Genomic DNA, 23,928 nt, shown 5'->3' on the forward strand with positions numbered 1-23,928 from the left:
TAATACTAGGTGTTACATTTTATTTTATATGACATTGTAACATTGTAGCCCCTATCGCCTATTTCCTATCGCCTTTGGCTTCAAGAACCTATTTGAAAAAGGACATATGATTGTTTATAGGTGCAAACTCCATACCAGCCTCTTCATTGTGCCTCTTTTGCAGCCTTTATTCTCTCCACCCTCCGCCCCCCCCTCCCCCACCCCCTCCTTTCACCTCCGGCAACCACAACACGCACAACACATACCTGACCCTGAGTAGGTTGAGGCTATTTAACATCCTCTACGGAGGGGAATTTATTGACAATTAACTCAGTCAAACGAAACTGACTTTTGAAGTATAAAATGTTTATAACAACATATTTTGCATAAAATTTCAAACGAAATTATACATTTCACAAACCTGGTTATAACCAGTGTTTCGTTTAATAATACAGAATCGTGCTCAATAACTTAAGTTCGGATATTTTATTATTGTCTTACTTACAATTCTACAATTCTAAATTCAGTAAAGGTGAACCATTTTAATTTTCTGATATTCATTCCCTGTTTTCCTAGTCCAGTTTATAATTTTTTCCCGTCCTTCCCTCAAATAGTTTCCATAGATTCCATATATATTACAGTGCAGACACATTAACCGGGACCACTTAAAACAAAAATTAAGACATGAAAACGTTAGCCAATCACGAGATAGCAAAATCTGTATCATATTGATCTCAGCCAATCACAATCATTTTTCCCACGGTTGCTGATTACATAAAAGTTTTTTTCTCAGATATCTAGGCTTCCTTTCTTGCTTCTGATTGGTTCAAATTTGAATCAAGTTTGATCCCTTAGTTTTTACTATATTTTGTATTTGGCTAACTTTCTTCAAATGGTCCCGGTTAGTGTGTTCGCACAGCTAACTCTCTGAATAAATTAACATTCATCCTTGCCGAGGCCAGCTCGTAGAGACACAAGCAGGCCAAGATAGGACACCAGTCCCGAACTGACGACTCTTAAAACTCCAGGCTTTGCTTGTTTTGTTATTCTAATTTCTGCTTTTGTTTTCCAATCTCGGAAGTGAGGCTATGCTCGCATAACTGGAGTTTAAAAGTCGTCAATAGATAGACCCATTTTAGCTTAGGAATAACGTGTTCCATTTCAGACCACGTGTCATTCCCTAGAGTATCATTTCTTTGTTTAACGGTTGTTCACGAAAAGACATATATACATGGATAGAGCTCAAAAAGGATGTTGTTCTCAAGGGAATGACACGTGGTCTTAAATGGGTAAACATCATGTCCAACAAAGTTTTCTGGAGGTTGCGAGCGCATCCAACATGACGGGCCACAAAACTAATGCGTTCTGATTGACTCCTCTACCTTAGTTAGAATGCATTGTTTTTATTACACAATTTGATTGGTTCTCGCCGTCTAAGTGGCCCCCGTTATATTTATTAGTCGCTCTGTAAAACCTTTCGTTTCCTTTGCAATAAATCATACTTTAATTTATTGATATTTACAAACCAAATATGTGCTCTTAACGAATAGTCCCCTTCATAGCTCCCTGCGCTATCTTGAAAGGTAGCCGTGCCTTAGCATCGAAGCGAGACGAACTGTGAGCTTGAAATGATAGAGACCTTTTTTAACACCTTGGACAATTATTCACATGTCTCTATCATTGCAAGATCACCTATCGTCTCGCTTCGATGCAAAGGCACGTCTGTCTTTCCAGATGGCGCTGGGAACTGTGAAGCGGACTATTGTACTTCTTGATAGAGCAAATTTCATACGACGACTCTGCGATTTCCGAGCATTTTGATTGGATGAGAAATGACGTACCCTGACCGTTCCTCGCGCAGTGATTTTTCAGCGACATATGAAAAGTACTCTATCTCTATCCTTCGTTAATAGACTTCTTTTGATGAAGGGTAGATATAATAAACTAATACCTTGAGCATTTCAGACCACGTATCATTCCCTAGAGTATTATTTCTATGTTTAATTGTTGGGCATGCCGACAAGATAACTGAATATGGATCCGACTCAAAGAATCTTATTCTCAAAGAAATTGACACGTGCTCTGAACTGCCGAAGTTGTTTTCTCTTATGATTGAAGTCATACACTTTCAGCTCACCACAGGAAGCACGGACGAACAAACCTGAGACTAAACCATGTCTCACATGCTTTTTGTATAATGTGCAAATATCAAATATATATTAACTCATCGAGCGCGTTTTTGAAATCGTTTTATAAATTTGTTGATGAATTTAAAAGCATTTCGAATTGTGAAAATTTCTAAAGAAGCAATTAATCGAAATTAAGTACAACTGTCGCCTTCACAGTTTCCTGCGCCATCTTGAAAAGTAGCCGTGCCGTGCCTCTGCATCGATTTCAAGATGGCCCAAGGAATTTAAAGGGGACTATTTATAAAATTGTTATTTAAAAAATTATAAAAATTTATTTAAAAAATATACGATTTATAATGGTAATTCAACTGAGTGGAGTGCAATTTGGTCTGAAATCAAACGCGCGATTACAAAATCACACGACCGCGTAGCGGGAGTGTGATTTGTAATTGCAAGTTTGATTTCAGACCAAAATTGCACGACACGAAGTTCAATTACCACTTAATCATATCCTTTTTGTAATCACACATAAGAAAAAGGCACAATAAAGAGTGCAGAATAATCAGTTTAATGTAGTAGAAGAACTAAATGCGAACAAAAAAAAAACATCTAAAAAAACTTTTGTTTTAATTTTTTTGTTTTATTTTATTGTTAAAAAATATATATTTTTTTAGAATGCGATTAAGAACTCCTAAGGATGCGATTTGGGAATTAATCGCACTCCTTTGAACCAATCAGACTGCAGGATTTGGTAGTGATTACAAAAAGGATGTGATTAATATATAAACCAACTTCATAATCTTCGTTTTCGTTGTTAACGTACGGAATTGAAGACTCCTCTTCATTCTTTAAAATAGAACGAAAAACGAATATAGAATTAATGTATTACTCCTTTCGTCCTTCATCGTCGGATGGTTGGTTAGCGCGGAAGACTATATATATATTTATATATAAATCAACTTCACTTAGCATTATCCTCGTTTTCGCTGTTAACGAACTGAATTGAAGGCTCCTCTTCATGCTTTAAGATAGAACAAAAAAAAAAAAAAAAACGAATAGAATGTATTACACCTTTTGTCCTTCATTAATACAAAATAGAATTTCGTTTTCTTCGTCGAATGGTTGGTTGGGGCGGAAGACAAATTTGTTAAAATCCAACATGGCGGACGAGGTAGAGAGGCATGGGAGAGATGAAAACGAGGCATCCGTGCAGGGCACATCTACAATCTCTCCAATGTGTACTTGAAGTTATGCCGCACATGCAAATTTTGTGTCATTGAATGTAAGAAGAAAAGAGGGACCACACACGTGTATACTTCGCATAAATGCTATGTGCATATGGTTGCTTTGTATTTAGACCTAGATGACAAGTTTTCATGTACCTCGCCCGGCCTTGTGCCATAGTAGCACGCTATTTGCATTAGGACCAACAACCATACAACCCGGCATAAACCCCATCAAACTTCGTGATCAATTTTTAAAACTTTATTCTCTCATTAATGTTATCTCCTGTAGCTTTCGAAATATCTCTTTCACAGTCCCCTGCGCCATCTTGAAAGGTAGCCTTACCTTCGCCTCTGAGCGACACGAACGGTGAGCTTGCAATGATAGAAACCTTGTTCAACACCTTGGAGGACAATTATTCACATGTCTCTGTCATTGCAAGCTCACCGTTCGTCTGGCTTCGATGCAAAGGCATGGCTACTTTTCAAGATGGCGCAGAGAACTGTTAAGGGGACTATAAACATTTTGAATGAATTAATTCTTTCTGGTTGAAATTACATGATGGTCAGTGTTTGACAACCATTTGGAACAAATAATGACAGGTTTTTGTTTCAGCTGATGACAATAGATCATTCTAGTAGAGTCTTACCTCCAAAGGGTCTGGTGGGGGAGCAACCTGCTCTCTCAATGCTCTTAATTCGCTTTCAGAGACTGGCTGGGTGCTTGCTCTCTATTAGTTTATAGTTAAAAGGCATCATTAGAAATATATCCTTATTGAATATTTCTAATGACAAGTTAGAGTAATTAAACTATGGAATGAGATCCGCGACTGTTGTAATATAAGGTAACAGCGAGGAATATTAACATGAAGGCAATGGCCACCAAGGAAAGGGGGTGGGGCAGATTTCGTCCACCAACCCCGAACGATGTTGTGTTATAAAGCATATGCGTACAGTTTCTTTGTTTCTCGGGTCAAGAAAAAACAATGTAATGTGTCACTCATCCTCCTCCCCTGAGGATATTATAGTAGCTACTGGTTTATATATACAGGTTTAATAAATGTCACTCACCCTCCTCCCCTGAGGATATTATAATAGCTACTGGTTTACATATACAGGTTTAATAAATGTCACTCACCCTTCTCCCCTGAGGATATTATAGTAGCTACTGGTTTATATATACAGGTTTAACAAATGTCACTCACCCTTCTCCCCTGAGAATATTATAGTAGCTACTGGTTTATATACACAGGTTTAATAAATGTCACTCACCCTTCTCCCCTGAGGATATTATAGTAGCTACTGGTTTATATACACAGGTTTAATAAATGTCACTCACCCTTCTCCCCTGAGGATATTATAGTAGCTACTGGTTTAATATACAGGTTTAATAAATGTCACTCACCCTTCTCCCCTGAGGATATTATAGTAGCTACTGGTTTATATACACAGGTTTAATAAATGTCACTCACCCTCCTCCCCTGAGGATATTAAAGTAGCTACTGGTTATATATACACCCTCCTCCCCTGAGGATATTATAGTAGATACTGGTTTATATCTACGGGTTTAATAAATGTCACTCACCCTCCTCCCCTGAGGATATTAAAGTAGCTACTGGTTATATATACACCCTCCTCCCCTGAGGATATTATAGTAGATACTGGTTTATACCTACGGGTTTAATAAGAGCACTCACCCTAACTTCAGGAACATCCACAGGATACCCACTCGTTCTTGGTTGCGGAGCAGAGGGCGAGCACTCATCTCGAAGACGCTAAAGAGAATCAATATCAGTTATACACGCGGAACGCTGCTACACTGAAGCAAAGGGAAGCTTCCTGCGCGCTAACCAGCCTCCCAACTGCATACACTCTGAATGCACAGGCCAATTATATAATGTTAGTTAAAGGGGAATTTCAAACGACCAGTACATTATTGTTGTTTGCATTATTAGCTGGACTAAATCTCTATCTAACCCCTCTACCTTACAAAGATGCACCATTCCTTCATCTTACCTGTTGGCCTTCAAGATTATCCGCTTTGAAGAGTTTTAAAAAACTGTTTTCTTTCATTTGCATTGCCTTACTCAGGTTTTGACATTGGTTTAGCACTTTCTCAATTCCTTCAGTTTCGCCGCTAAAGAAAAAAGCCAGTGATTTATTGAAGAAAATAAGAAGTCGAAAACCCATGCGAGCTGTGTACTGTTATGAAGCACGCGGATTGGCAGAATACGAGAAAATTGTTAGAAGAAGCACGATGCGTAGCAGATTGCTTTTCAACATTGATCTTGATTTTTTTTGTTTTTTTGTTTTTTTACAGTTTAGTAAAGTTTAAAGACCCATGTATAAAGTGTTATCGAGTTTTATCGAGTCAAGCCCCAAGAGCTTTCTTATAACTGCACACAGCACAGCAAGCAATTTTTTTATTATTACTATCATAAAATGCGAATTGCAGTAAACGTTTTTTGGATGACGTATAACAAAGCAGAAAAGTGCAGCTTTTATTGAAATGTTTTATCCGTTGGTGATGAGTGAGAGGTCTCTAGTACTGAATATTTATCCCCTATTTATTTACCTTGGGGCCATTCCTCTCAGAACCTTCACTCTTTCCTCCAAGTCTTTGAGTATCGCACACAGCCCGAGAGAAAAGCTGTACATCTGCGCCTGAAGAGGAAATGAATCCTTCAAGTGTGAGACAATGCTAGTTAACTGGAGCAAGCCTGTATTTAGCCTCTGCATTTCTGTAAGTGATGTCTTTTCTTCGTGTAACTGTGGCAAGACTCCTTTCTCATTTCTCTCCTGGTTTTGAATGCGCTTGGTTAGCTCTTGAAATTTTTTTAGGAGCTCCATTATCTTGTCTTGGGCCTCTTTAAACTTTTGGTTTTCCTTTTTCTGTCTTTCTTCCTCCACGATACCGTGGACATCAAGGGAACTTAGGATGGAATCGGCAATAGAGTCCTGTTGCTTCAATGCTTTGCAGGATTCTTCGTATTTCGTCCCAACCAGCTTTCTTACAAGGTACAACTCGTCATCCTGGATGTTCCGACATGTGAAGAATTTTACAACCTGCATGCAAGGGGATCATCAATCAGGTTTGGGTCAATTGTAATCGCCTTAAGCCGACAATTATACCAATCATATATTTTCCTTGACATTAACAACATGAGCTGCTGAACAGGAAGGGGCGCATAGGGATGATGATGAAGGTGGTGGTGGTGACAGTGACATACCTAGTGTTGTGGTTGTGGTTGTGGTTGTGGTTGTGGTTGTGGTTGTGGTTGTGGTTGTGGTGTGGTTGTGGTTGTGGGTTGTGGTGGTGGTTGTGGTTGTGGTTGTGGTTGTGGTTGTGGTTGTGGTTGTGAGTGTGGTTGTGGCTTTGTGGTGTGTTGTGGTTGTGGTTGTGGTGTGGTATGGTTGTGGTTTGTGGTTGGTTGTGGTTCGTGAGTTGGGTTGTGGTTGTGTTGTGGTTGTGGTTGTGGTTGTGGTTGTGGTTTGTGGTGTGGTTGTGGTTGTAGGTTGTGTGTTGTGGTGGTTCGGTGGTGGTAGGTGGTGGTGGTGGTTGTGGTTGTTGGTTGTGGTTGTGGTTGTCGGTTCGATGGGTTTGTGGTTGTGGTTGTGGTTGTGGTTGTGGTTGTGGTTGTGGTAGCTGTTGTGGTTGTGGTTTTGGTTGGTTGATGTGTTGTTGTGGTGGTGGTTAGTGGTTGTGGTTGATGGTGGTGTTAGTTGGTGGTGGTTTGATGTGGTGGTGAGGTCTGGTGGTGGTGTGGGGGTGCGTAATGAGTTGTGGTGGTGGTGGTAGGTAGTGGTGGTGCGTGTGGTTGGGCGGTGGGTCGATGGTTGTGGTTGTGGTGGTAATAGTGGTGGTGGTAGTGGTGGTGGTGGTGGTTGTGGTGGTGGTGGTTGTGGTGGTGATGGTGGTGGTGGTGGTGGTTGTGCATAGTGATGATGATGGTTACTTTATACTTAACTTACCTGGCCATTTTCATCAGTGAATTTAAGGCTTCCTTCCTCTTTTAATAAGAACATCTGTTCGTGCGATGTTTTACTTGTAAAATGCTCACTGCCTTGATATTAGACATTAATGATTCGTTAATGAAGAGATAAATTGCAAGCAAGGAAAAAATCAAAGAATTAGTGCGTATGAATACATCAATGGCAAACGAGGGAACAAACAAATAAACAAAACATTTTCAAGAAACAGGCAGACATCAAATATCAAACAAACTAAGTTAACAAAGATGGAGGGGAAGAGCGATGAATCAAATCAAATCAAATTAAAACAACAAAACGACAAAGATGGGAAGGAATGGAGGGAAGGGAGGGAGGAATGCAAAAGCAAGCAAGGAACTACAAGCAAACAATGAGCGAGTGAACGAACGCACAAACGAATAAACTCTGAACCATATGAAAGAACAATAAAAAATAAAAGTAAAAAAAAATAGAAAAAGAAAAAAAAAAACAAAAAAAAAAAAAAAAAAAACCAATGGAAGAACGAAAGAACGAACAGAATATCATCTATCATCTTACCTATGAGGTTTTCAGCAATGTCTCGCCTTCTTATTTTAAACAATGCTTTAGCCAGCCAGCCTTTGGTTGCATCACTTCCATGTTGTTGCATGAACTTGATAAGCAAAGCATAGGCTTTGTCTTCGTTAGTATGGTTGCTTTTGTCATCTGAAATATCATCCAGGGTAGTTTTGGGAAACTTCAATTCTCTACCTAAGGACTGCCAGTCACGGCCAAAAAGTTTACATATTTCTGTGGCATCATCCTCCGTCAGACTTTCATTTACCAGGCCAGACGACAACCGTGTGTTCTCACCTGGAAGAGTAAATATTATGGAAATAGAACTTTTAGATATCTTTCTTGCGAATTCTGGCGTTAATTATCGCTTTAGATTCCTTAATTACAGATGCATTTACTGAGGATATTTCTAGCTTCACAACTACATACCGCTCAAGGTATTATTAAAACTAAAGAATGCACAAAGTTCAATAATATGGCTAATATATCAAACATTGAGTGCCCCTATGTCTGTTGTCTGCGAGCCAGACCCACGAGTAACCATCGTCCCCTTATCCTTCACCTTTTTACTTGTCTTTATTTTTTCTTTTCTCTTCTTCTTCAAAAATGTTCATGTGGAACTCGTTTTAAAACGACGGCCTTTTTGTTTGCCGCTTTTCCGCACAATCCAAATATGGAATTGATCATACTATATATAAGGCGAGCTTTCTGTATTCCAATTTCGACACTAACATATAGAGTAAAGCTTGATATGGCCCTTTTTGGAATTTTAAGGACGTTTACTGGAAAGCTACCCTATCGGAAGATATTGATTGTCATCTTTATTTCAGTCTCTCTTCCCTGTCTTTATTGCCTTTTTCAATAACAACAACAACAACAACAACAAAACAAAACAAAATAAAACGAAAAAAAGAAGAAGAAAAAAAAGCGAGAAAAACCGCGGAATTTCAAACCTTAGGGAGGAAAAAGATATTTACTGGAATAAATTAACAATTTTACGTTAACACTGAGCAAAAGATAACACTTTAAACTGGAGTATGAAGAACTGAAAAGTGAGGCATTAATTTAGTTCATCAATCTTATAACGCAGCAAAGAGATGAATTGATTTTACGCGGTGTCTAAATGCCCGGCAGCCGGTCGCGGTCTCAAATACACTAAATGCCCGGCAGCCGGTCGCGGTCTCAAATACACTAAATGCCCGGCAGCCGGTCGCGGTCTCAAAATAATACACTAAATGCCCGGCAGCCGGTCGCGGTCTCAAATACACTAAATGCCCGGCAGCCGGTCGCGGTTTCAAATACACTAAATGCCCGGCAGTCCAAACTTTCCGATAAAATGATTGATTATTAAAATGATACTATGTAGCAATATAGGACTTAATGGTTAAATAAAATTGCATTGTGTTATTGCATGTGCCTTTAGCACCTTTTCGCTCTTCTTACCACAACTAGCTTTTTTACCTACCCTTTCCTACTTGTCCCATCGTCGTTTATTTTTTTGCGAAGTAATACGAAACAATCCTTATTAGAAGCTCTGTAGAATACAAGAGGCGCTTAATATTCCTCGATAAATTTAGACTTGTTTGGCTTCATTAACGTAGGCAAATTATGGTATTTTTTGCGAAAATTGCGACCGGCAGTGTTGGAGAAAATATTCAAAGTGACATGAACCAACTGCTCGGTGTTCTATGCCGAGCGAATACAGACAATCTTTTATCGAATCAGTCCAGACTACAGGAAGCGCTTAATATACCATAATAAAGTTAGACTAGTTTAATTCCATTAACTGTAGCCAGTTCTCGTTTTTTTGATGAAAGTTTGGACTGCCGGGCATTTAGTCCATTTTAGACCGCGACCGGTTGCCGGGCATTTAGACACTGCGTTGATTTTAATGTGAAAATTCGCATTAATATTTCATTGGGACAGTTTAGGGTAGTCTCAAAACATTACTGTATCGAGATTCACAATTGAAAGAAAGTGGCATCGCGAAAAAGGGAAAAAATTGATCCTCAAGGTAATTCGAGGGGATTTTCCCCTTTGTCAGTCGGCTGTTAGTAGTATAGGGAATGGGGGTTCTAGCGCAGTGACCACACGAGGATTTCCCGTTTAAAGTCACTAACCCGTGTTTGCGTAGCCCTCATTCCCTATGAGACCCCCAGGATTACCCGTGGGGGTAACAGCGCACTCGAAATATGTTAGTTTACGCCAGGATTACCCGTGAGGGCAACAGCGCACCTTAGTATAGGGAATGGGGGTTCCAGCGCGATCTCAACACGGGGTAAGACCCGCGTCAAAAATCCACCTACGGACGACCCCCACTCCAAGTGTGGTTGAGGGCAACAGCGCACTTAAATATATTAGTCTATATATGGAGTGCGAAGATTGTAAAGAGTTTGCTTATGATTTCTGTGTAAAGTGCTTGAAACCCAAGTTTGTACCTACTAAGCCAAATAAGTATATTTGTTGTGGTAAGAAAATGCAAATAGAAGACGACACGTCAGCACAGTGTTACGAGTGTGGTAAGAACATTCGTAATGCCGTACCAAATGCTACCAGAGAGCAATATTACGCCAATGGAGGTCGTAAGAAAACACCTTATAAGAGAATAAAATACTTTAGGGACTGGATGAGTCATATCCAAGGTTATCGACCGGTATATTTAGACAATGAAGTAAAGAAGAAAATCATAAACCATTTAGAAGAGCCAACCCCGCAAAGTCTACGGAAAACGCTGAAAAAATTAAAACTAGGGAAATATTACAAAGCTATTCCCTATCTTTTGTCTGAAATTACCGGTAAGTCTATTCCCGAGGTTTCTGATATGACAAAAGCCGAGTGGATGTTTTGTCGGCTGGATAAGGATATTCCTTATTATCCTGACGTAATTTACGAAATATTTTACGAAATTGACCCCAACCACCCCCTGTTAGGATGGATTCCGAGAAGATAGTGAATCTTATGGCATAAGATGAGCGAATAGCATAAATCTTATGGCATAAGATGAGCGAATAGCATAAATCTTATGCTATAAGATGAGTAATTAGCATAAATCTTATGGCATAAGATTACGCGTAATTTCCAGACTGACGTTCAATATGTAAATAGAATCCTGTCACGATATTTACTGAGCAAGCTTTCTTTGAAGCTCTTCTTTCGCCTCCTGGTAGATCTTTTTGCGAGATTCCTCGGAAAGATCTCTTACGACTGTTTTTTTATTCCTTATGTCCGACTTTAATTTCTCGTATTTGTCTTCTTCGGCCAGAATAAGCGAGAATTCTACATCATCTATTTTACGGCCACGCAAAGCCTTTGAGACAAGGTCAGTGATCGTATTTACTTTAGCCCTTGACAGAGCTATTGTCGTGTCATGCTTGGATATTTTGCTTGACAACTGTTTCATAATGCCCGTAGCAACAGCCGATATAATACCACAGGCTGCCCCAACGCCGGCCAAAGGAACTCCAACAATTATTCCCGGTCCAGTAAGCGAAGTAGCAACGCCGGAGCCCGTTAACACAACAGATATGGATCCTGAAGTTATCGAAATCTTATGTAGCGTACTCCGGGCTCTAACGTATTTCTTCCTAACTTTTTCATAGTGTTTTGTCTGCCCTTCCAAGTAAGCCAGGATTAAGTTCGCTTTATTAAGCCTGAAATTCTCCGCGTTTAATTCGTTAGGACCTGTATCCTTAGTGGTAGCGTGATAATTGGGAACATCTGGGTACAACTGAGGTGCTGATGGTATAACATCCATTATATATACTAATGTACGACGCTTTTGGGAATGATATTGAGGAGCAGCCACATCACGACAACCGGGATTATGCCAACTGGAGAGCATTTAGGAAGATGTTTCCGCATGCAGACCCTAGTAAGTTCGAAAGGAGACCCGATGGGATTTACTATAAAGGCTCCAGAATGTACAGCAATACAGACTTGGAGCCGCATGAGGAGAGGAAAAAGGCACAGCATTTGTCAATAACGAAGGAGGCACCCGTGCATAAAGCACCCAATTTTCCTAGAAACTTATTGTTAACCACGGAAGATTACCCATTGTATGATGCTGAAGGTGGTATGAACGACTTCGATAAGTTGATAACGCATTTGAAGATTCCAGTGGGTCAGCAATCATTTGACGTAGTAGTAAGGGATATCTTTAAAGAGACGATGTTGAAGCATACGTCGGGTAAAGAGGCCAGGGAATGGTTAGCAGGGCCCAATATGCGGTATTGGCCGCAGCAGTTAGTGTAAAGGAAGGCTTATCAGCCCCGCCCACGAACACTTTATTTTTGTATCTATTATTAGTTACGTCATATCCTTAACGTTTCACTTAGTTACAACACGTCTCAATTCCACTTAGCGTTAGTATTAGTGTATGAAGTCGACGAGAACACATCTATTCGTGATCAAAGAGTTTAGAGTAGTTTTTTAGTTATCTTTGTTGGAGCAATAACCTATATCTTAACCTCGGCAAGCGGGACTGTTATTTTAAGACAAGTTCTTGGATTGTAATAAACTTCAATTCGTCGTCAAGTGCTGTCCGTAAAATTATTCCCGAAATCTCCTCAATTACTCGTAAGCCCGTTCACGTGCGATAAAGTCGTCGTGTTATTCGTCCGTGTCGGCATTTACAGTAAAATAACATCGTCAAATATTGCTGAGATTACAGAATCGAAAAGAGGTTAGTTATCTCCAAAATGAGCGACAGTGAGTCACAAAAAGAAACTGTTTCGAAACTCATTGATCTTGGTGATGTTGAGATTTCACTTGTAGAGAAGGAATTGACTTCAGAATCTCGGAATTCGGATGGGCGTACAACCTGTAAAACCGCACCTTCACCACCAAAACCACGTGACAGGAAATTGACTGAGAAAGGAAAAGTATACCTTATCGATACTCTCAACCAAAAACGACAAAATGCCGCCCGCAATCTATCAAAAGAGATCAAGGCTACCTATCACTCAATTAGCGACGTGACTGTTGACCTTAGAGCACTCGAGGCGCAGAGAGACAGGCTAGATCTACTGAAGGAAGAGCTAGATCAAGCTCATTTCTGTCTTCATTCCAAAATTGAAGAAGATGAACAAAAACGAGCCGCTTACTCGTGGTTCGATGTTCGCGACCTAGAATATAATCAATGTCGCATTAAATTAGCAGAGAAAATAAGATCTCTAGAAGAGAGACACATATTAGACAATCGATCTAGTTATAGTCGATCCTCAAAACGAAGTGACAACACGTCTAGATCGTCAGGCTCAGCACGCTGTTTGTTAATGCAGGCCGCGGCAAAGGAAGCTAGAATTAAGGCCGAAATCGAAAACTTGGAAAGGGAAAAGCAAGCAAGGGCTTTGGAGCTAGAAAGAGAAATTTCAATCGTTAAAGCCGAGAATTTGGCAATGAAAATGGTAATCGATGATCAAAACGCTCTTTGTGATGACGTCACGCAATTCGTGAAAGACGGCTTTCAACTTCCGGAAGAGAAAACAGAACGAGATTATGAACACCGCACAAATAACAGGCAAGCACACAAGCCAATCCCTACTCCACGGATCAAAAGGGAAATACCTGATCCCACGGAACAAGAAAGGAATTATAATAGCATCGGCAGCGAAACATTAAAACAAATAGTTTCATTGCAGACAAAACAAACGGAACTGAGCGCTTTGTTAATAAACCAGCAAACAATAAGTCACCTACCGACAAAGGAGCCTCCAACTTTCGACGGCAATCCTTTCGATTATCCAGGCTTTGTCACGGCATTTGACACAATTATTTCCACTAAAGTTACATCTGACATGGACCGACTTTACTACCTGGAGAAGTACACTAAAGGCAAGGCCAATGACGTAATAAAAGGGTTCCTTTCGCTAACAAGTGAGAACTCATATAAAGAAGCACGCAAGCTTTTAGATGAACGTTTCGGTAATCCGATCCACGTTGCTGAAGCCTATAAATCACGCATGCGCAACTGGCCAAACATCCCAGACGGCAACAGCAACGCACTCCAGGAATTCGCAGACTTCCTTACTCGCTGTACAGAAGCAGTGCGCATAGTAGGATCTCTTGCCGAGCTAGATAGTACGCAAACTCTTATAAGATTAAGTGCAAAGCTTCCGTCGTACTGTGGTACTAAATGGTGTCGTCACGCATATGACATTCAGTCAAAATTACAAAGAGTATCATTCACTGACTTTGTACGATATGTTAAGGCAGAAGCTGAATTGGCGAACGATCCGATCTTTTCACCCGACGCCTTAAGACGAGAACGAAAAAGGAATGCAGATAGAGAATCTAGGCCCAAGCAAAGAAGGGAACTACCCTCTCGCCCTCTCTCAAGCAGTTTCGCAACAACCACATCATCAAGTCAACAAAGGAGTACATCCTCATGCCCAGCGTGCGACAAAGGCCACTCCCTGGAAAGATGCGAGTCGTTCAAAGGTATGTCCGAAGTTGAAAAAAGGAACGTCATCATATCGAAGGCACTTTGCTTTGGATGTCTAAAGCCTGGACATTTGTCGTCTTCTTGCAAGAACAGACTGCAATGTGACGAGTGCGGAAAGCCACACCCGACCCCACTACATGGTGTCAAGCCAAAACCAAAGCCTAGACCCAGACGCAAGGTGAACAACATCGCGGCAACGACCACTGAAAATGATTCATCCGAACCAGCTGGAGAAGAGGCGAACACAAACGCAAACGTCTGTGATCCTACGCCAGTTAGTGAAGGAACGACAACCTCCCTCATCGTGCCTATTGTGCTTAGTCATAGTAGTAATCCAGGAGTTGAAGTTAAGGTCTACGCTCTCCTCGACGATGGTAGTGATTCCACATTTGTAAAGACATCTATCTTGAAGCAGTTAGAAGTCGACGGTCCTGAGATTACTCTACGACTGAATACAATGCACGGTAAGCAAGACATACCAGTCAAGAAAATCGAAGGTCTGATAGCAAAACCCTTTGACAACAATGGAAGTGCAATAGAGTTGCCCAAGGCATATACGAGAGAGTCCATACCATCGTCCACCAACCAAATAGCTACCCCAGAGTCAGCGGACAATTGGCCGCACCTAAAGGCAATAAAACATCATCTTCTCCCCCTACAAAGAAACATGGAAGTAGGAGTATTGATCGGATGTAATTGTCCTAAGGCTCTGAAACCACGAGATGTCATTTTAGGAGGGGAGGATGATCCTTACGCAATCAAGACTCTGTTGGGATGGGGAGTACTAGGACCAGCAACCCCGGAGCTTCAACATACCTTGAAGGACGATACATTCACCTGTCATCACGTCGTCACTACAGCTAATGCATCCTCACGTCGAAGCGTCAAATTTGCTACGAAACCGCAAACTAAAGAAATACTCAACGCATGTGACATTAGAGCAATGTTTGAACTCGACTTTTGCGAGAGAGAGCAAACGAGCGTCTCACTCTCTCAGGAAGATAGGAAGTTCCTTAATATCGTCGAAAACGGCATTAACTACCTTCCCGATGGTCACTATGAAATGCCGTTACCTACCAAGGATGATAAGTTCGTACTGCCAAATAACCGTTCGATGGCCTACGTTCGCTTGAAGTCCCTCAAGAAACGATTCGCAGCTGATGAGTTATACCGCTCACGCTACATAGAATTCATGAATTCCATGCTAGATAAGGGCTACGCTGAGTTAGCACCTGAAACCAACGAAAGCAACTCGCAGAAAGTGTGGTATATTCCCCACCATGGAGTATACCACCCAAAGAAGCCTGACAAACTCAGGGTAGTTTTCGATTGCTCGGCTTGCTATGAAGGAGAGTCACTGAACAACCACCTGCTGCAAGGGCCTGATCTGACGAACAGCTTGACGGGTGTCCTATACAGATTTCGACAAGAAACCGTTGCAATAATGTGCGACATCGAAGCAATGTTCTATCAAGTAAAGGTCCCAGAGAGTTGCAGAGATCTGCTGCGGTTCTTGTGGTGGGAGAATGGCGATACTTCTCGTGAGCCTAAGGAGTATCGGATGACAGTGCACCTGTTCGGCGCGACCTCGTCACCAGGTTGTGCGAACTTTGCCCTCAAGACCACAGCTGATGACAACGAAGGCAGCCTCGGAACAGAAGCAGCAGAGTTCGTGCGCCGTAACTTCTACGTTGATGACGGCTTGAAATCGGTACCATCAGTAGACAAAGCGTTTGAACTCGTGAGCGACGTAAAGGAGATGTGCAAACGCGGTGGATTCAACCTTCACAAGTTCACATCGAATAGCAAAGCCTTGCTTGAAAAAATCCCTGAGTCTGACAGAGCAAAAGATGTGAAGGACTTAGAGCTGAATCAAAAAACGATGGAACGTGCACTTGGGGTGCAGTGGTGTACAAAATCAGACGCATTCAAGTTCGTAATCTCCTTGAAAGATCGTCCATCCACAAGGCGCGGCATCCTCTCTACAGTGAGTTCCATTTACGATCCTCTAGGCTTTCTCGCCCCAGTTGTGTTAGAAGGCAAGTCGCTACTACAAGACCTATGCCGTCTCGACATCGGTTGGGATGATCCAATTCCTGACGACATGGTCGATAGATGGCGTAAATGGAGATCTCAACTTCCACATCTGGAAAGTTTTACAATACCACGCTGCTACAAACCAGAAGACTTCGGTGAAGTAATCAAGGCAGAACTGCACCACTTCTCCGATGCAAGCTTCAAAGGCTACAGTCAGTGCAGCTACCTCAGACTAGTCAACAACTCTGGTAGAGTCCATTGTTCTTTCTTGGCGGGAAAGGCACGAGTCACCCCCTTAAAGAAGTTAACGGTCCCTCGTCTAGAGCTGACCGCAGCTGTCGTATCGGTTCGTGTGAGTGAACAGTTAAGGCGCGAGCTAGACATCGAAATAACAAAGGAAGTTTTCTGGACCGATAGTAAAGTTGTTCTCGGTTACATTGCAAATGCAGTCAGACGGTTTCATATATTCGTAGCTAACCGTGTGCAAGAAATCCAAGACAAGTCCTCGGTGGACCAATGGATGTACGTCGACACCAAGAATAACCCAGCAGATGAAGGTCTAGAGGCCTACGTGCAGATCAGCTCAAAGATTCGAAATGGTTGTCAGGACCAGCCTTTCTGTGGAAAACTGATGAAGAGCAAGAAGCACCAACCTCACAACCATATGATCTACAAGAAAATGATCCAGAGATCAAGAAATCAGCAAGCGTAGCAACCACGTCAACAGAACCAGCAAAGTCAGTAACTACTCTCGAAGATGATGCTCAACGCCATTCCAGCTGGTTTCGTGTTAAGCGAGTAATGGCCCTGTGCATAAAGTTTATTCAAAGGCTCCGCAACGCAGTGAAAGGGAGACAATCGGACATAAAGCCTACTGAGGTGAATGTCAGTGACCTAGAGGTGACAGAAATCCAGATTATAAAGGCAGTTCAAGCAAACCATTTCAACGATGAAATAACACAACTGAAATAAAGTAAAGATGCTCAAGATTCAAAACAATCAAACTCGCAAGGCCCACTTCGCAAGCTAGACCCGTTTATCGACTCTCATGGATTGCTGCGTGTCGGAGGACGCCTCCGACATTCAAGTCTAACAGACAAGGTTAAATTTCCAGTCATTCTTCCTGGTCGAAGCCACGTGACCACACTAATCGTACGTCATTTCCATAACCAAGTCAAGCATCAGGGTCGCAACCTTACTCTGAGCGAGATCCGTGCAAATGGATACTGGGTAGTTGGTGGCTCAAGAGTTGTTGCTACCGCAATCGAAAACTGCGTAATGTGCAACAGACTCCGAGCTAAAGTACAAGAGCAAAAGATGGCCGATCTTCCCGAAGATCGTCTAGAGCCAGCACCACCATTCACCAACTGTGCTGTGGACTATTTCGGTCCCTTTATCATCAAGGAAAAGCGCAAAGAAATGAAAAGATACGGCGTTCTATTCACGTGTCTTGCATCCAGAGCAGTCCACCTTGAAGTAGCTAACACCCTGGAAACCGATTCCTTTATCAATGCTTTCCGACGATTCGTAAGCCGTAGAGGTCCAGTCAGAATGCTGAGATGCGACCAAGGAACTAACTTCATGGGAGCACGACGCGAACTCGCAGCAGCCCTAGCAGAAATGGACCAGTCAAAGGTCAAAGAGCAGCTCATGAAGAACAACTGCGACTGGTTCACCTTCAAGATGAACATCCCTGCAGCAAGCCACATGGGCGGTGTATGGGAGCGGCAGATACGGACGGTTCGCAACGTGTTATCAGCCATCCTACAAGCCAACAGTGAGCAACTGAATGACGAGTCACTTCGGACTTTCATGTGCGAGGTAGAAGCGATTGTTAATTGTCGACCATTAACAGTGGACAATTTGAATGATCCAGACTCCCTCGAGCCCTTATCGCCAAGCCAACTACTGACCATGAAGACCAAAGTACTCATGGCCCCACCTGGTGTGTATCAGCCTGCAGATCAGTATTCAAGAAAGTGGTGGAGGCGTGTCCAGCACCTGGCCAACGAGTTCTGGAGTAGGTGGAGAAAAGAATTTCTCCTCTCACTCCAAACACGTCAAAAATGGACAAGGCCCCGTCGCGAAATGCAAGTTAACGACATCGTCATCATCAAAGACGAAAACCTGCCCCGCAGTTCATGGTTACTAGGTCGTGTTATGTGCGTTAACCGGAGTCATGACGGACGAGTACGCTCAGCAAAGGTGTCCCTCGCTGAAAGGGATCGTGACAGCAAAGGAAAGCGGATCAGCCAACCTCGATGCTTGGAACGTCCTGTCCAGAAACTGGTAGTTCTCCTTAAACAAGACTGTAACTAGAACGCTGAGACCGGGTAATTCCCCGTCGAGGAGCCATATGATAAGTACCCGTAGATAGTTTAGTCAGAACGTTATGAACAATGAACATTGCATGTCCCTATTGTGAAATGTAAACATTTCAGGGGAGCCATGTAAAGGAAGGCTTATCAGCCCCGCCCACGAACACTTTATTTTTGTATCTATTATTAGTTACGTCATATCCTTAACGTTTCACTTAGTTACAACACGTCTCAATTCCACTTAGCGTTAGTATTAGTGTATGAAGTCGACGAGAACACATCTATTCGTGATCAAAGAGTTTAGAGTAGTTTTTTAGTTATCTTTGTTGGAGCAATAACCTATATCTTAACCTCGGCAAGCGGGACTGTTATTTTAAGACAAGTTCTTGGATTGTAATAAACTTCAATTCGTCGTCAAGTGCTGTCCGTAAAATTATTCCCGAAATCTCCTCAATTACTCGTAAGCCCGTTCACGTGCGATAAAGTCGTCGTATTATTCGTCCGTGTCGGCATTTACAGTTAGACTTTGCTATTTGGGCTGCCACTAAAGGTTGTGGTGTTGCCGCGGACATGTTTCACATTTCATTTATGCGGTTTCACGTTGCCTTTACGGTGAGGAGGTTGTTGAAGGAGCTTAACGCACCCCTACCAGGAGATGGAGCATTTAATCCAATGAATAACCGATATGACGCCGCAGCCCTGGAAAGGTTAATTAATGAGTTCAAACCACAGCAAAAAGACTTTCGTTATAAGGAGGGTAAGACGCATGGGCTGGGTATAGTTTACGTTTGGGGTGCCAATGGTGAGAAGCCGGCTGACTACGGGCATCAGGAATACCCAAGTAATGAGTTAGAGTTCGGTGATATGGGCGGTGATAAGGGTAATAATTCATTAATTACCAGGATTCAAACGAACTACCCCGGCACTTGGGATCCATTTGTGTTAATGAAAGGAAAAGGTTTAAGGAACCTAGCCAGGATTAACCGTAGCATTGAAGCATTCGTGTACTGCATCCTGGGAGCGCAGGTAAATACCCGCAACCCCATTGTTGGATCCCAAGGCGCTTCACAGGAAACGCAACAAGAATTCCTAACTTTATTTGAGTCTGCAATAATAGAAAATGACATATCTAAATCGGTGCAGAGATATCAATTAGCGGTGCAGCAGTCTAAAGTGCGACTGGATTACGCTTTGTCGCCTGGTTGTTGGTTAATGCCAAGTAATTTGGTTATTAACACCAATTCCGTTGTGGGTTATAACAACAAGCTGCAGCGAGCTACTAAGGATATGAAGTTTGGGGTGAATGACGTGAACTCTGACATGACCAAGGGCATTACTCACTTCGTAGAGAAACCAAAAAAAGAGGTAGAAAAACCATCGAAGAAGGCGCATGTAGGAAAACCCGAACCAAAGAAACCAGTAAAGAAGGTTACCGAGGAATATGACCATGACTTACTAAAAGCCGGCTTAGCAGCTGCAAGCATTGGTCTGAGCTATTATATATGGCGATGAACAACCCCTACGTAGCTGGAGTAGATTGTGTTTATACGACTTACACAGGCGAGAAAAAATACACCCAGGCACCTTGGGTTGATGTCACGGGCATGTCTGTAGACTTGAACTACTCAGGAAAGAAGTTAATCCTTTGTAGTATTTGCATTGGTACGAGCAGCCATGCCAACGTCGGCTTTAGGTTCCTGGATGAGAATGGCGTACTGCAGCCTATGAGAAATAAGACAAACAACAGGGAGCCTGTGCATTTCTCCGTAGAGCCCACCACAACCAGCGCCGAGAATCTTTCCGTTTGGACTTTCCACATGGTCGCCGATTGCCATGGGAAGGTAAAGCTGCAGATAAGAGTAGACGATACGGGAAAGGTTACGGTAAATAGCATAGAAAATCAAAGGGATACTATTTATAATCATAAGACCATTAGCACTCTTACGGTGATTAGTCTTTAAATATATGAACCCACACGCGAAGGAGGATTGGTTCCTTCATTACCTGGAGGAGAAGGACTACTTAGAACAGCAATGGTATGACACCGGGCTGTGGGTGAAGGTTGGGGGTCTGGGATTAATCATGTGTACTATTAGTATTTCGACGGCGTATTCGTGTAAAGCCGGGTTTAGGATTGTCGATGAGAATGACCATCCATTACTACCCTACAGAAAAAAAGATAATAATAGGAACCCAGTTCATTTCTCGTCGGAACCCCCACCACCGACTGTAGAAGACTTAACACCAGTAAGTTTTCACATGATAGTCAATTGCCAATATGCGAAGTTACAAGTTCTCCCCAACCGCGTTGCCTACCTTCGGATAAATGCCGCCACAGTAAAGGCGAACCCCCCGACTGATGCGGCCTGGAATCATAAGACCATTAGCACTATGACCGCCATACCGCTAGTTCCGCATTATCAAGGCGGCGCGAATACTATCTTTACTTATCCCCAGTCGAGGACGCCTCGGGCGCCCGACGACGATAAGCCACCAGTAATACACAAGGATAAGATTAACCCTTCATCTTCTTCAGGAGTACCACTCCAATAGCGACGACCAAGATCCAAATGTTATTCCCCACGAACTTCAACAGTTCACCGCCGGCCCTAAGTGCCAAGGAAACAACCGAACCCAGCAGCCCAGGAAGACCAGCTGCCATCTTTTTTCCCAAGTCCGTCAGCCCATTACCTAATTTCTTTACGCCCGCGCCCGTAGCCTTAAGCGTGGATAGGATAACTCCTACTATGGTGCTAATAGCGACCGCAAATGCCAGCGGAATACCATACTTCACCAGATCTCTTTTTACCTTTTCCTTGGTGGTAAGCCCCAGCTCTTTTTCCAGGTTTTCCTTTTGAGCCCGCAATTCTGCAACTCTCTCCTGAAGGGTTTCTACTTCCTTTTGGGCAGCCTCCCTTTCCTCTTCGGGGCGAGTCTGGTCATTGATTATTTCCTGCTGCCGCTCTATTTGTCCCTCCAGGTCTTCAATAGCCTGATCTCTTTGCCGGATTTGTTCTTCCTTAGTGTTAATTTCGGCAACCAACTGCCGCCGTTCCTCTAAAGAGCCAGCTATGGTGGTACGTAAGTTCTTAGCTTCTTCCTTGCTTATGTCCAGGTCTTGCAGGGCGAGCTCGAAGGCTTTTTGGGCTTGGTTCCTATCGCGCAGGGCTTTGTCTGTTTGTTCTCTCATTTCTATCATTCTTTGGTTTTTGTCGTCAAGTTCTCTTTTTTGAGCATCGAGGAGTAGTCGGTTTTGTCTCATGTAATCTGCCTCCCTTTCCTCCATTGTCTCCTTTAGTTCTTCAACTTCCCTTATCGCTTCGATGCCTTTTTGTTGCCGCTGCATTAGGGTCTTGAACTTTTCAAAGGCTTCGCTGGTGTTTTCATCGTTTTCTCTTAGTCTTTCCATCAAATTAGGTTTCCCTAATGCGTCTTGGATTTCTTTTGGGAGATTACTGGCGAGCTTGTTGGAGTCTGTCCTTTGGTAGAGATTATACCACGTATCCCTTCCTTGATGCTGGATTTGAATTTGCCCCTTATCCCCGGTTTGGAAATTAAGGCGGGCCAAGTCCACATTTGGAAATTTCTCCCTTACGTCGTCTAAAAGCCCCCTTAGCATTTCGGTTCTTAGGTCCGTGGAATCCAAGTTTTGCAATTCTAAATATTCTGGAATAGATCTCCCTGGGTTCCTCGATTGCCACTTGTCCTTTAAGGAACGCCAGGCCTCGCGGGCCCTACTTCCGAACCTATTTCGAAGCCTATCCCAAATATACTCGCGGGACACGTCGTCATTTGGGATTAACGTATCGTATTCTTCATCGTTAATGTCGACTTGACCTTCTTCGGTGGTGGGGTCAAAATCCGTTCCTTCTACTGCCATTATATATGATAAGCTCAAAGTTAAACCCCAACGTATTACCTAAGCAGGTTGGTGGACTAAAGGCAGAACGCACCTTTCACCGGGTTACATTCACACCTTCTAGCGCAAAGCCGGGGGAAACCCTGTACGTAGGCGTACCCCGCCTAACAGATAACCTAGTCTTAGTACCCGGCACCCTGGCTTTAAGGTTCGACTTAGCGGTGCAGTCAAGCCCCACAGATGAAAGGATTATCGTTAACAACGTGGGCCGCAACATTGTTTCTAAGATGCGCGTAAAGTTCGCCGGGGAATCCTTGCTGGACTTAAATAGGTACGATCTGTATACCACGTACAAAGACTTATGGTTAACAGCATTTGACCGCGCGCAAAGGATAGAACAAGGAATTGGTAGTGTCATTCTACGTAAGGTCCGCACACCTACGAAAACGCAACCTACTGACGGCAGCGGAGAAACCGCAGTGGCAGACGCAAAGCGAATAAAGACCGCCTATGGTAGCAAGTATGTCATACCACTGGACTTTGAAGTAATCACGAATCACGGTGTGTATTACCCAAGACAGTTATCCGAGCTACAGTTTGAAGTAACTTTAGCAGATGCTAATAACATCATTGGTGGGCTAAGCACTGCGCTTACCACGACAACCCCCTATTCCGTTACCAACTTAGAGCTACAGTACGAAACGGTATACAGCGAAGAGCTGGCCCGTAGCGCTGGCATGGAATACAGCTCCGGGAAGGCATTCTTATACGACCACGTAGTAATGTATAAGACGTTTAGCTTCTTGGATAAGACGGATGAGGTTATCAACCAAAGCATTAACCTCCCCCGAAAAAGTCTCATGGGGTTAATGTTGGTGTTTGCTAAGCCCTACGAGGCCGGTAAGCGCGACTCCGAAGCCTTTCACAACCCTAACATTACTAACGTGGGCGTGAATATCAACGGAGTCCCAAACAAGGTTTACTCCCAGGGGATAAAGCCCGCAGACGTGTACAGAGAGGCCATGCGCAAGTTTGGCGACCAAATTAGCCCCGAGGAATTCTTTAAGGATAAGTACGCGCTGTGGATTGATATGCGCACCATTAACGACGAAGACCTACATGGTCAGGGTTTACGTTTAGTAAATACGCAGGATGGCATAACATTGGAGATCAGACGCACCAAGAACGCCAGTGCGGGCGACGGCGATAAGATAAACTGCTACGTCTTCGTCGTGTCTGACGCGCAACTGAGCGTAGAAATGAATCAGCTAAAGAGCGTTGCCTATTAAGGACTTCGTTGCCTCAGCCATTCTAAAAATAAAATATTCCTTACGTATAATATGCTTCGCGTATTCGAAAACAACGAAACCAAACTGCAATGCATAGTGCAAGGCGATAAACTATACTTCAAAGCAAA

General features: G+C 42.8%; 1 protein-coding gene across 2 annotated transcripts in view; it reads right to left on the minus strand.

Annotated features, from left to right (window-relative positions):
• Positions 1 to 450: 450 nt before the first annotated feature.
• Positions 451 to 23,928, minus strand: part of LOC116287662 (uncharacterized) — a 35,200-nt gene continuing 11,722 nt past the window's right edge. Inside the window, exons 2-8 of one of the 2 annotated variants that reach the window (XM_089033544.1) lie at positions 7,859 to 8,152; positions 7,304 to 7,395; positions 5,907 to 6,397; positions 5,348 to 5,468; positions 5,029 to 5,106; positions 3,982 to 4,062; positions 451 to 2,954 (exon numbers count right to left, since the gene is read on the minus strand). In XM_089033544.1, coding sequence (XP_088889670.1) covers positions 2,820 to 2,954; positions 3,982 to 4,062; positions 5,029 to 5,106; positions 5,348 to 5,468; positions 5,907 to 6,397; positions 7,304 to 7,395; positions 7,859 to 8,152 — 1,292 coding nt within the window. In that variant the 3' untranslated portion in view covers positions 451 to 2,819. The other variant, XM_089033545.1, reaches the window with a different exon arrangement.

The sequence above is a fragment of the Actinia tenebrosa genome, unplaced genomic scaffold (genome assembly GCF_029948245.1).
Source record: "Actinia tenebrosa isolate PJP-AT-01 unplaced genomic scaffold, QUT_ActTen_1.0 PGA_scaffold2__45_contigs__length_23673736, whole genome shotgun sequence".
NCBI lineage: Eukaryota > Metazoa > Cnidaria > Anthozoa > Actiniaria > Actiniidae > Actinia > Actinia tenebrosa.